At 50.0% G+C, this 14,581-nt stretch overlaps 2 protein-coding genes across 2 annotated transcripts in view; one reads left to right on the top strand and one right to left on the bottom strand.

The window, feature by feature from the left end:
• LOC135887747 (class I histocompatibility antigen, F10 alpha chain-like) overlaps nt 1-14,581 on the top strand; it is a 265,826-nt gene that overhangs the window by 132,798 nt on the left and 118,447 nt on the right. The gene's annotated exons all lie outside the window — the stretch shown is intronic.
• The window catches only part of LOC135888058 (uncharacterized), a 41,150-nt gene that overhangs the window by 14,183 nt on the left and 12,386 nt on the right, over nt 1-14,581 (bottom strand). The window contains 1 exon segment of the mRNA XM_065415874.1: nt 13,578-13,703. Coding sequence (XP_065271946.1) covers nt 13,578-13,703 — 126 coding nt within the window.

Below are 14,581 nucleotides of genomic sequence, written 5' to 3' on the forward strand. Positions count from 1 at the left end.
CCGCACTATTGACCAATATGCTGCTCGCACTGACCAACACGTCACGAGTGGCAGTGGAGTTATTCCTTAAACTGCAAAGGCAAGAGGAGTGTGACATTGATCTCGCCACGCGTACTAGCTACGACACAAGATTGCTTGTGGCATTCACGGAGGTGCTGACCACAGTGGAACGCCGCTTTTGGACTTGGGAAACAAGCACTGAGTGGTGGGATCACATCGTGATGCACATCTGGGATGACGAGCAGTGGCTGCAGAACTTTCGCATGAGGAAAGCCACATTTATGGGACTGTGTGATGAGCTCACCCCAGCCCTGCGGCGCAAGGACACAAGAATGAGAGCTGCCCTGCCGGTGGAGAAGCGGGTGGCTATTGCACTGTGGAAGCTGGCTACTCCAGACGGCTACCGATCGGTCGCTAACCAGTTCGCAGTGGGAAAGTCGACCGTTGGAGTCGTGTTGATGGAAGTGTGCAGGGCCATTAATCACATCCTGCTCCAAAAGTTCGTGACTCTGGGCAACGTGTGTGACATTAAGAACATAAGAAAGGCCGTACTGGGTCAGACCAAAGGTCCATCTAGCCCAGTATCCTGTCTACCGACAGTGGCCAATGCCAGGTGCCCCAGAGGGAGTGGACCAACAGGCAATGATCAAGTGATCTCTCTCCTGCCATCCAACTCCACCCTCTGACAAACAGAGGCTAGGGACACCATTCCTTACCCATTGTGGATGGCTTTGCACAAATGGGCTTCCCTAACTGCGGAGGGGCGATAGATGGCACGCATATTCCAATTCTGGCACCAGACCACCTAGCCACGGAGTACATTAATCGCAAGGGGTATTTCTCAATGGTTCTCCAGGCGCTTGTGGATCACCGTGGGCGTTTCACAGACATTAACGCAGGCTGGCCCGGAAAGGTGCATAACACACGCATCTTTCGGAACACTGGCCTGTTCAGGAAGCTGCAAGCTGGGACTTTCTTCCCAGACCAGAAGATCACGGTAGGGGAAGTCGAAATGCCCATTGTGATCCTGGGAGACCCTGCCTACCCCTTAATGCCATGGCTTATGAAGCCATACACGGGGCAACTTGACAGCAGCAAGGAGCGATTCAACAACAGGCTGAGCAAGTGCAGAATGACTGTGGAGTGTGCTTTTGGCTGTTTAAAGACCCGCTGGCGCTGTCTATAGGGGAAGCTGGACCTTGTCACGGAGTAGGGGGGGACTCAGGGCCCTGCACCCCCGGCTTCCTGCGATTCACCATGACTCTCAGCCAGCCAGTAAAGCAGAAGGTTTATTTAGACGACGGGAATACAGTCCGAGACAGGTCTTGCAGGCACAGACAACAGGATACCCCTCAGTTAGGTCCATCTTGGGGTCCTCGGGCACCCCAGCCCCCCTCCAGAGGTCAGAGCCCTCCCTGCCTCCAGCCACCTCACCAGCCAGCTTCCCACACTCTGCCTTCAGCGACCCCTCCCACAGCCTTTGTTCAGTTTCCCGGGCAAAGGTGTCACCTCGCCCCAGCCCCCTCCTGGGTTCTCATGTTACAGGCTCAGGTATTTCCCTTCAGTCATTCTCCCATCCCCCAATGCAGACCATCCCAGCCACACTCCCCTGTCAGCACAGATTCCCGTGAAGTGAGGGAGTCAATCAACAGCCTGTTCCGCCGCTCAGTCTAGACATGTGGTGGTACGTGCATCATACAGACACAAGCCTGCTTTCTGCAACCCTCCTGCCCCCAACAACTCGCTTCAGCAATTCCCCAAAGCAAAGCCACTTACCAGGGGCCTCCTCTCCTGTTTGCGCTTCGCCAAGCTCTGAAAGCTGTGACTGGCTAGGCTCCTCAGGGGTAGAGAAGAGCTCCTGGCTGCATGCATCCCTGACCTCCAAGTCATCCTCTGCTTCTGGGTCCCCCTCCATATCCTCATCCAAGATTTCCTCATCCCCCAGCGCAGAAAGCTCTACACCTCTTGTTGGGGTGGTTTTTTTACAGCGCTGTGTGACGAACTGGGACTGTTCTTACTGTGGGCTGTGAATGCTGACAGGGGAGTGTGGCTAGGATGGTCTGCATTGGGGGATGGGAGACTGACCGAGGGAGAATACCTGAGCATGTAACATGAGAACCCAGGAAGGGGTTAGAGGCCAGGTGACACCTTTGCCCGGGAAACTGAACAAAGGCTGTGGGAAGGGTTGCTGAAGGGGGAGTTTCAGGAGCTGGCTGGTGGAATGGCTGGGAGGCAGACGGGGCTCTGACCTCCCAAGGGGGCTGGGGTGCCCTGGGACCCCAAAATGGACCTAACTAAGGGGGTCCTGTTGTCTGTGCCTGAAAGACCTGTCTTGGACTGTATTCCTGTTGTCTAAATAAACCTTCTGCTTAACTGGCTGGCTGAGAGTCATGGTGAATCGCAGGAAGCCGGAGGTGCAGGGCCTTGTGTCCCCCCACACTCCGTGACAACTGGTGGCAGAGGTGGGATCTACTGCACCCCGTGGATGGTGCTTCCTGCAGTAAGTGACTGGGGAGCAGTAAAACAGAGGAGGGACGGTTCAGGGAGCGATTAACCCCTAGGAGTGTGTGACCAGCGACAAGGACTGTTGGAGTAACGGGGTCCCCCGGGGGATCACAGCAAGCAGTCTCAGGGGCGGAGGAGTCTGCAGCTCGACCCTGGCAGAGAGGGGGTGACCTGAAGAGGGGCTGGCACACTAGGGGTCTCCCTGGAATGGTGGAAAGCGGAGAGCACAGGCCGGCGAGTGGCCAGCAGGAGGATGTATGCTAAACACCTTAAGAGCGACCTGGTGGAGCTGTGCAGGCAGAGGGGGCTGCGCATTGGGAGGTCCACCAAAGAACAGCTCATTGCCCAGCTGGAGGAGAGGGATCGCTTGGATGAACCGAGCCCTGTCCCTGAGAGAAGCCGCCCGGCGGATGCAGCGTGGGCCCCGGGGCCTGACATGGCTGGGAGGGGTCAGACTGCTGCCGAGGACATCCCGAGATCCTGCCTACCTATACCTAGGGGAAGGGTTGGGGGAAGCCCAGCGAATATCAAGGGCACCCTGACCCCGGCAGCCAGCAGGGGATCGTCCCGGCGGAGCTCCCCGCCCCTGGAACGGATGCGACTGGAATGTGAATGGGAGATAAGACGAGAAGAGCTCGAGTTAAGGCAGCAAGAACTGAAGCAGGAGCAGGAAAAGAAGGAGAAACAACGTCAGCATGAGGAGAACCAGCGTCAGCATGAGCTGGAACCGGCCAGGCTGAGGAGCAGTGGGGCCCCGGCTGCGGTGAGCAAGGGGGGACCCAAGACTGCAAAGAGCTTTGATAAGTGCTTCCTGGCCCAGCGTAAGGAGGGGGAGGACATGGATACCTTCCTGACGGCCTTTGAGAATACCTGCAAGCTGCTCCAGGTTGACCCTGCAGACAGGCTCCAGTTTCTCATCCCCTCACTGGACTCCACAGCCAGGGAGGTGTACAGCCAACTGAAAGGGGCAGAGACAGGGGACTACAAACTGTTCAAAAAGGCCCTGCTCCGCGAGTTTGGGCTGACCCCTGAGACGTACCGGAAACGGTTCCGGAGTCAGCGTAAAACCCGTAAGGTCACATACCTACAACTAGCCAACTGGGCACAGGGGTATGCTCGCAAGTGGACAGCTGGGGCCCAAACTAAAGAGGACCTGCTTGACCTATTCGTACTGGAGCACGTGTATGAGCAGTGCCCATCCGACCTGAGGCAATGGTTGATGGACCAAAAGCCAGAGAACACACAGCATGCAGACCAGTTGGCCGACGAGTTTTTGAACAGTCGGGCAGGGGATAACAGGGAGGAGTCCCAAAGGAACAGGCCTGCCACAACGCAGAGAGAGAGTCACCATGGGACCTCCCAGCGGGGAAATATGGAGAATGCCCACCAAAGGGGAACATCCAGCGTCAGGTCCATCCTACCCGCTCGAGGGGACCCACGGGACATGGGCTGCTATCACTGTGGCCAGAGAGGCCACATACGGGCCCAGTGCCCCAGGCTCAGGGACAGACTGAGCAGACCGAACCCACAGAGGGTTGACTGGGTAGAGACCCAGCCGGGCGAGAGGCAGCACTCCCAGGCCAGGGGGGCTGGCAGAGTACCACCTGCTAAGGAGAGAGGAGAGCTCCAGGCCAGCTCCTCTGGGGGGCTGGATGCTCCAGACTCAGGGTTTTTGGTTTATACGGTGGGCGCGGGGCTGTCCCTCCGGAGAGAGTACCTTGTTCCCCTGGAGGTGGATGGGAGGAAGGTCAATGGATACTGGGATATGGGCGCAGAGGTGACGCTGGCCTGGCCCGAGGTGGTGGCCCCAGATCGGATGGTGCCCGACACCTACCTGACCCTGACGGGGGTGGGTGGGACCCCATTCAAGGTGCCTGTGGCGAGGGTACAACTGAAGTGGGGGGCCAAGGAGGGCCCCAAGGACGTGGGGGTACACCCGTATTTGCCCACTGAGGTGTTGATGGGGGGGGACCTGGAGGACTGGCCAAGCAACCCCCAGGGTGCCCTGGTTGTGACCCACAGTCAGAGCCGGCAAGGGGCACTGCGCCCTGGCCTTGGGGAGGGTGCCTTGCCCGAGGCGCAGGACCCTAACCTGGTGGGGAGGGAACACCCAGGGACACGGCTCAGGGAGGCTGCGGCTTCAGACCCAGCCGGCGAGAAAGAGCAGGTGGCCATCCCTGTCCCAGCTACTGAGTTCCAGGCCGAGGTGCAGAAAGATCCCTCCTTGCGGAAGATAAGGGACCTGGCCGACCTCAGTGCGGTACAGACCATGGGGAGAGGTGGCCGGAAAAGGTTCCTGTGGGAGAAGGGGTTCCTGTACCGAGAATGGGCTCCCCCAGGGAAAATGGAGTCGGGGGGATCAGGAGGCAGCTGGTGGTACCCCAGAAGTATCGCCGCCAGCTGCTGTGCCGGGCCCATGACACCCCCCTCTCAGGGCACCAGGGAACCTGGCGTACCCAGCAGAGGCTGCTACGGAGCTTTTACTGGCCTGGGGTCTTTGTTACTGTCCGGCAGTACTGCCGATCCTGTGACCCCTGTCAGAGGGGGAGGAAGGCCCGGGACAAGGGGAAAACAGCTTTAGGACCCTTGCCCAGCATAGAGGAGCCTTTCCAGAGGGTGGCCAAGGTTAAAAGGGGGGCTCTGAACCAAGAGAGCCCAAATCACAGACCTCCAGACTGGAACGCTGGGAGAAGACCCCAGCCCCGTTGGCACCCCAGGGGTATTGGGGTGGGAAAAGGGCACAGGCCACATAAACCTTCCCGCATGCGAACTACAAGTGCCATCGAGCACCCCCGACCTAAGGGGGGGCGTGAAACTGGAGGGGCCTGGTGTAATTCTCACCAAGGAATGGGAGGGATGCTGGGGCATCCACGGGAACGGGGGTAGGTTCAAACTTCCCCGGGTCACTGGCTAAAGTGACCCCGCTCAGTTCGGTCTCGAAGGGGGGAGATGTGACGAACTGGGACTGTTCTTACTGTGGTCTTTAAATGCTGACAGGGGAGTGTGGCTAGGATAGTCTGCATTGGGGGATGGGAGACTGGCCGAGGGAGAATACCTGAGCATGTAACATGAGAACCCAGGAAGGGGTTAGAGGCCAGGTGACACCTTTGCCCGGGAAACTGAACAAAGGCTGTGGGAGGGGTCACTGAAGGCAGAGTTTCAGGAGCTGGCTGGTGATATGGCTGGGAGGCAGACGGGGCTCTGACCTCCCAATGGGGCTGGGGTGCCCTGGGACCCCAAAATGGACCTAACTGAGGGGGTCCTGTTGTCTGTGCCTGCAAGACCTGTCTTGGACTGTGTTCCTGTCGTCTAAATAAACCTTCTGCTTTACTGGCTGGCTGAGAGTCATGGGGAATCGCAGGAAGTGGGGGGTGCAGGGCCTTGTGTCCCCCCACACTCCGTGACACGCTGCAACTGTGCAGTTTCTGCGCACTGAGTGGCTTGGCAGTGTGTGCACCTCAGGAGTTACAGCGCAGAAAGCTGCTTTACTGCCAGAAACTTCCCAGTGTAGACAGGGCCTCAGAGCTACTCCCTTCCCCTAACTTATCTTCACAAAACCACAGGAAGAGGAATACAGGGGTTTTCCTAAGACCAACTCTAAAGGAGTAATCCTAGAGAGTAACCTAACACTAAATATAACAGAATACACAAGAATTAATATCCGTATTTGCCCCTTGTGGCTCACAAATTGCAAAGACTGAGTTTCCACTATAAAACAAAATTTTGCCCCCTTCCCTGATAAAAACAAAACAAAAAATCCTCCCAAATAGTAATATTGGCCTCAAAACTGCCTTGACCATAATTTTGAACAGCAACCTCACCTATTACTTAGGAACTACACAATTGGCAATCTTAGTATACTATACTAAGTATAGTATGTCAGGGGCTCTTCTGGAGCACTAAACTTTCATTTAAACAAAAAAAAAAGACAACCTCTGGTCCTTTTTCTTGCAGAGACAGAACTGAAACTGTAATCTGATCACTAGGGAGAATTGTCAATGGAAAAACTTTTTTTTCCTATCAGAAGGCTCATGAGGGAGGCTGACAAACTTTGTAAAAATAAATAAATGGAGATATCCTATCTCCTAGAACTGGAAGGGACCTTGAAAGGTCACTGAGTCCAGTCCCCTGCCTTCACTAGCAGGACCAAGTACTGATTTTGCCCCAGATCCCTAAGTGGCCCCCTCAAGGACTGAACTCACAACCCTGGGTTTAGCAGGCCAATGCTCAAACCACTGAGCTATCCCTCCCCCCAATAAGGCTCCCAGGACCATGGGGGAAACAAATGAACTTCCTAAGATTTGTTAGGGTTCAAGAATCATGGAATGTCTCTGACCTCCTCCCACTCAAGCCTTTTGTCCTCACCCACTCATAAGAACGGCTCTACTGGGTCAGAACAAAGGTCCATCTAGCCCCGTGTCCTGTCTTCCAACAGTGGCCAGTGCCAGGTGCCCCAGAGGGAATGAACAGAACTGGGAATCATCAAGTGATCCATCCCCTGTCGCCCATTCCCAGCTGCTGGACTTCTACATAGATTGCTTCTGCAGACATGCACGGGCTGAAATTGTGGAAAAGCAGCATCACTTGCCCCATAACCTCAGCCATGCTGAACACAACGCCATCCACAGCCTCAGGAACAACTCTGACATCATAATCAAAAAGGCTGACAAAGGAGGTGCTGTCGTCATCATGAATAAGTTGGAATATAAACAAGAGGCTGCTAGGCAGCTCTCTAACACCACATTCTGCAGGCCATTATCCTCTGATCCCACTGAGGGTTACCTTGAAACTCTTGAACAAATGGTGTAAACTCCCTGAAAAAGCACAGGAACAAATCTGCACAGACACACCCCTAGAACCCCGACCAGGGGTATTCTATCTGCTATCCAAGATCCATAAACCTGGGAATCCTGGATGCCCCATCATCTCAGGCATTGGCACCCTGACATCAGGATTATCTGGCTATGTAGACTCTCTCTTCAGGCCCTACGCTACCAGCACTCCCAGCTATCTTCGAGACACCACTGACACCACAGAGGGTCAGGGCAAAACTGGGAGGCAAGATCAAACCAATATCTTAGATGCCTATATACAAATGCGAGAAGTATGGGTAATAAGCAGGAAGAACTGGAAGTGCTAATAAATAAATACAACTATGACATTGTTGGCATCACTGAAACTTGGTGGGATAATACACATGATTGGAATGTTGGTGTGGATGGATACAGCTTGCTCAGGAAGGATAGACAGGGGAAAAGGGAGGAGGTGTTGCCTTATATATTAAAAATGTACACACTTGGACTGAGGTGGAGATGGACATAGGAGATGGAAGTGTTGAGAGTCTCTGGGTTAGGCTAAAAGGGGTAAAAAACAAGGGTGATGTCATGCTAGGAGTCTACTACAGGCCACCTAACCAGGTGGAAGAGGTGGATGAGGCTTTTTTTAAACCACTAACAAAATCATCCAAAGCCCAAGATTTGGTGGTGATCGGGGATTTCAACTATCCAGATATATGTTGGGAAAATAACAGAGCGGGGCACAGACTATCCAATGAGTTCTTGGACTGCATTGCAGACAACTTTTTATTTCAGAAGGTTGAAAAAGCTACTGGGGGGAAGCTGTTCTAGACTTGATTTTAACAAATAGGGAGGAACTCGTTGAGAATTTGAAAGTAGAAGGCAGCTTGGGTGAAAGTGATCATGAAATCATAGAGTTTGCAATTCTAAGGAAGGGTAGAAGGGAGTACAGCAAAACAGAGACAATGGATTTCAGGAAGGCGGATTTTGGTAAGCTCAGAGAGCTGATAGGTAAGGTCCCATGGGAATCAAGACTGAGGGGAAAAACAACTGAGGAGAGTTGGCAGTTTTTTAAAGGGACACTATTAAAGGCCCAAAAGCAAGCTATTCCACTGGGTAGGAAAGATAGAAAATGTGGCAAAAGACCACCTTGGCTTAACCACGAGATCTTGCATGATCTAAAAAATAAAAAGGAGTCATATAAAAAATGGAAACTAGGACAGATTACAAAGGATGAATATAGGCAAACAACACAGGAATGCAGGGGCAAGATTAGAAAGGCAAAGGCACAAAATGAGCTCAAACTAGCTACAGGAATAAAGGGAAACAAGAAGACTTTTTATCAATACATTAGAAGCAAGAGGAAGACCAAGGACAGGGTAGGCCCACTGCTCAGTGAGGAGGGAGAAACAGTAACAGGAAACTTGGAAATGGCAGAGATGCTTAATGACTTCTTTGTTTCGGTCTTCACCGAGAAGTCTGAAGGAATGCCTAACATAGTGAATGCTAATGGGAAGGGGGTAGGTTTAGAAGATAAAATAAAAAAAGAACATGTTAAAAATCACTTAGAAAAGTTAGATGCCTGCAAGTCACCAGGGCCTGATGAAATGCATCCTAGAATACTCAAGGAGCTAATAGAGGAGGTATCTGAGCCTCTAGCTATTATCTTTGGAAAATCATGGGAGACGGGAGAGATTCCAGAAGACTGGAAAAGGGCAAATATAGTGCCCATCTATAAAAAGGGAAATAAAAACAACCCAGGAAACTACAGACCAGTTAGTTTAACTTCTGTGCCAGGGAAGACAATGGAGCAAGTAATTAAGGAAATCATCTGAAAACACTTGGAAGGTGGTAAGGTGATAGGGAATAGCCAGCATGGATTTGTAAAGAACAAATCGTGTCAAACCAATCTGATAGCTTTCTTTGATAGGATAACGAGTCTTGTGGATAAGGGAGAAGCGGTGGATGTGGTATACCTAGACTTTAGTAAGGCATTTGATATGGTCTCGCATGATATTCTTATTGATAAACTAGGCAAATACAATTTAGATGGGGCTACTATAAGGTGGGTGCATAACTGGCTGGATAACCGTACTCAACCATTGTTGTTAATGGTTCCCAATCCTGCTGGAAAGGCATAACGAGTGGGGTTCTGCAGGGGTCTGTTTTGGGACCGGCTCTATTCAATATCTTCATCAATGACTTAGATATTGGCATAGAAAGTACGCTTATTAAGTTTGCAGATGATACCAAACTGGGAGGGATTGCAACTGCTTTGGAGGACAGGGTCATAATTCAAAATGATCTGGACAAATTGGAGAAATGGTCTGAGGTAAACAGGATGAAGTTTAACAAAGACAAATGCAAAGTGCTCCACTTAGGAAGGAACAATCAGTTTCATACATACAGAATGGGAAGAGACTGTCTAGGAAGGAGTATGGCAGAAAGGGATCTAGGGGTTATAGTGGACCACAAGCTAAATATGAGTCAACAGAGTGATGCTGTTGCAAAAAAAGCAAACATGATTCTGGGATGCATTAACAGGTGTGTTGTGAGCAAGACACGAGAAGTCATTCTTCTGCTCTACTCTGCGCTGGTTAGGCCTCAACTGGAGTATTGTGTCCAGTTCTGGGCACCGCATTTCAAGAAAGATGTGGAGAAATTGGAAAGGGTCCAGAGAAGAGCAACAAGAATGATTAAAGGTCTTGAGAACATGACCTATGAAGGAAGGCTGAAAGAATTGGGTTTGTTTAGTTTGGAAAAGAGAAGACTGAGAGGGGACATGATAGCAGTTTTCAGGTATCTAAAAGGGTGTCATAAGGAGGAGGGAGAAAACTTGTTCACCGTAGCCTCTAAGGATAGAACAAGAAGCAATGGGCTTAAACTGCAGCAAGGGAGGTTTAGGTTGGACATTAGGAAAAAGTTCCTAACTGTCAGGGTGGTTAAACATGGGAATAAATTGCCTAGGGAGGTTGTGGAATCTCCATCTCTGGAGATATTTAAGAGTAGGTTAGATAAATGTCTATCAGGGATGGTCTAGACAGTATTTGGTCCTGCCATGAGGGCAGGGGACTGGACTCGATGACCTCTCGAGGTCCCTTCCAGTCCTAGAATCTATTAATCAGTTTTGTTGCCTTTTCCTGTACCTTTTCCAATTCCAATATATCTTTTTTGAGATGGGATGACCACATTTGCTCACAGTATTCAAGATGTGGGCATAGCATGGATTTATATAAAGGCAATATGATATTTTCTGTCTGATTATCTATTGGAAGGAGCCAACTATGGCCTCTCCCTCCACAGACATTCTAATGACCTGCCCAATGTCTGGGGAACATTTCCTATCAGAGGCAGTGTTAGCACGTCTGGGGCCCTAAGCAGGAATATTTTGAGCCCCCCTTATCCCTCACCCATCCCCTAACAAAATACTAATTACTTATTTCCACAAACAAACCATAGCAACGCAACACATACTAATACACTTGTTAAAAAGTCCACATTAAATAAGCTGAATGGTATTTTGGGGGTAGCACAAAATCAGGGCCCCCTTGAGCTACCCAGGGCCCGAAACAATTGCTTTTAAACTGATTATGCTATAGCCTAGTGCCACCTGTTTTCTGTAACTAGGCTCGGAAGGATTAGATTTTTATCTGTAAATGTTGGTAGACCTGAGGAAGAGCGCTTTGTACACTCGAAATCATGTCTCTCTCACCAACAGAAGTTGGTCCAATAAAAGATATTACCTCACCCACTTTGTCTCTCTACTGTCAGGGCCAATCAGATGCGGGGGCCAGGACGGCCATTTGGCCTGGGCCTCAAGCTCAAAGGGGGCCTCAAATGTAGACACTTATTAATTTTTTGGCATTTGATAAGTTTCGCAACTTGTTTTTATGTGCATCCCTATCGGACCAAAATGTGACACACTCTCTCAGCTAAGAGCTGCAAATTTAAGCAAATAAGAGATGTGATTTGGTAAAAGACATAATTTTTTTGTTAACGGATATAGATTTTTGTCATATTAAAGAGTTAAAAATATTCATAAATATTAATAAAAATATATCGGTTCTGATGGCACAAGATTAGACCACGATGAACGTGTTCTCTCAGATCAGCTGATTGTATAAACAATCCACCGCTAGTGGCTGGTGCTGGATCAAGTGTGTGTTGAAAGGTAGAGAATTTTTACATTTTAGTGTCTTTATAGTTTTACGTCTAGTTAACTAAGGAATTGTTTATGTGTGAGAATTCCTCATTATTATCTTCATATGGTGGCTAAAAGAGATGACTGGTTGGTTGGTTGGTTGGTTGAGCCCTTGCTTGGCCGTCATCATAGGCTTTCGTAGTCTATAGGCCCAGATTCAAGGTGAACATTTGTGAGGACAATCTTGTACAGTGAGTTTCATGAGGAGACACATTTGAAATATTTGGACATTATCCCTCTGTCTGTATCCATATCTGTGTTAAGTCTCAACAAATGAGGGTCAATCCATTCTTATCATCATATTCACTCATTATACTCCACACCCAAACATAGCCACTCTATGAACTTCATACCCTCATATCTCAATGCCTGTACTTTGACCCATCAACCTTTTACCCCCAATCGGGGATATTGCAGATTATGTATTCCTTATGCCACCGGATCTTAAACCAAACTTTGCACCCTCGATAATCTGTACATTATTCCCTGATAACCAGAAACTTCTATGCTCAAACTCTGATCAAGATTTTTTTTAACATCATCTTAATAAAATTTTTAAATCTGTTCATACATATAGGTCATCCCTTTGTCTTCAGCTCAGCTTGTTATATTATACCTTGCATGCTTGAGTTTTGATTCAGTGATAAGGATACTAACCTGTCTGACTGTTTCATTTTGTGTTCTTAATTAGTATTCCTTCATTTTAAATCTTTTCAGCATTTGTGTACATGGTTTACAGCAGAATATTTCAAGTGTGGATAGGCTACATATTTACTTTAGAACATTTCACATGTAAATAGGACACTTATTTACAGCAGAACATTTCAAGTTGTAAAGGCTACTTATTAACACTAGAACATTTTAAACTGTGGATATGCTACTTATTTACAACAAAACATTTCAAATATGGTTGGCTACATGTTCCAGCAATGAAAGACATTTTGTAGTTAGCTTGCATTGTATTTTTTACATTGTGATTTACTTTTTCTAGAATCCTTGTTCCTCATTTCCACCTTTTACTCCACTTTTGCCTGACTCGTTTTTGTAACTTGTGTACCATCTGTGAGCTTCCTAATTCATTTAACTGTGACATTGCACGAAAGCTAGATTTTTCCTCAATAATTAGTGCATTTGCACAGAAAAAGGCTAGAAAAGCATTTGTTAAATAAAAAAATATTCAAATTATGTCTCACTCCTTGTTTGGTGCCTTATTTTGTTTTCAGGTGTCGTCATTCCTTATTTTTATTATGGTGAGGGGCGTCAAAAGCTGGAAGTTGCCTGGGCCTCACTGGACCTCTGAGAGGGCCTGTCTACTGTCATGACTGTACACACAGAAATTGATGAACAAATATTTCCATTGATAAAAGGCAAAAGTAAGAAAAATGCTGATCAAGAAGTTAAAAAATTAGAGTTTGATTTCAGGATATTAACTCTGTATATTTTGACAGCTGATGTTGTCAGTTTGTGTTGTAAGGGTTATAGTCTTCACTGTAAAAAGCAACAGAGGGTCCTGTGGCACCTTTAAGATTAACAGAAGTATTGGGAGCATAAGCTTTCGTGGGTGAATGCCCACTTCGTCAGACGCAAGTCTTCACTTTGAGTCTTAACCTTGGTGGACACAGAACACACCTCTACCCCGATATAACGCGACGCAATATAACACGAATTCGGATATAATGCAGTAAAGCAGTACTCAGGGGAGGGGGGCTGCGCACTCCGGTGGATCAAAGCAAGTTCGATATAACGCGGTTTCACCTATAACGCTGGGAGATTTTTTGGCTCCTGAGGACCGCGTTATATCGAGGTAGGGGTGTAATTGTCTGTCCCCCACCCTCCCCCCATTTCGCAGAACTGTTGAACTCAACAAAAATTCAAAAATGCTGAAAAATAAAAGTGACAACACAAGAAACCTGCAATTCTGCCAAGTCCACATGTGACTGCTCCCAATACCGTGGAAAACAGGCCCCAGACCCCTCCCATCAGTCGTCCCCCCCCGACCCAGCCCAGCCTGGGCCCCGATCCCAGCGGTCCCAGGACCCCACCCCCGGGGGGGGGGGGGACCCCCAGGTACTCACCGGAGTCCCGTCCCTTGCCGGCGAGGGCCCCCAGGGGGAGGAGGAGGAACAAACACAGGCTGGTCTCCCGCCCCCCCATCCCCAGCGAGGTCCTGCTCATCCCGACAGCTGCGCCCCCCGCAGCTCACTGATCCCCGGAGCGCAGCGCCGGGCACTCAGCCTCTGCCGGGATTGGGCGGGAGGGGCCGCTCCCTCCAATAGCGACAGACGGAGCCAGCTGCGTCACCGGTCTCCAGGCAGAACCCGCCCGGGCAGCTTGACGAGTGGGCGGTAAACTGAGAGCAGCCTTAGTCGCGGCCCGGGAATCCCCGCAGGCCGCGCCCCGTGACTATACTGTCTCCACCCCGCCCTGCGTCTCTCGGGAACTTTAGCCCGAGAGCCAGACGGCAAACCGCCCCCCCTCCCCCTTCCCCGCTCAGCCTGTGTCTCTGCGCCGGGACTCCCCAGTTCTGCGGGGGGTGTCTGCCACGCTGCTCCGCCCGGCACTGGTACCTGGTTAACATCCCTGTGCAGAGGGAGCCGCTCAGGTGACAGGGGCTTCCCAGGTGTCATTTTGTACAGCGCCCTGCTCTGCCTGCTCTGGGCTGGTTTCTGCTCTCACCTCCCAACGGGAGCTGCAAACCGCCCCAAGCTGGTTGGATCTGTGGGTATTTGTGCCCTACTCTGCACCCCACTGCCCCTGAGACACACAACCCATTCCTGCCCACACCCTAAGTGGTTCATTGCTACAGAGTGACCTGGAATTAGCCACCCAGCTGATCCCATGGCCATGATCTACATTAGCCGGGTTAGAGAGCATTTCTAATCGAAGTATTAATCCACTGCCCAAAAATGTAGTCCATGCAGAGTTGAAGCTACCTCTTTCTCTTACTACCCCTTCAGCCTTGCCCAGAGATTTGCCTTCTGTGACAGAGTGGGAATTTTCTATACATATTTTGTATGAATGTGGTGCCTGCCTCAGTTTCCCCAATATACAACATTCTCACCTGAGGGTGGAAACGGGT

This window comes from Emys orbicularis, chromosome 13 (genome assembly GCF_028017835.1).
Source record: "Emys orbicularis isolate rEmyOrb1 chromosome 13, rEmyOrb1.hap1, whole genome shotgun sequence".
Lineage (NCBI taxonomy): Eukaryota > Metazoa > Chordata > Testudines > Emydidae > Emys > Emys orbicularis.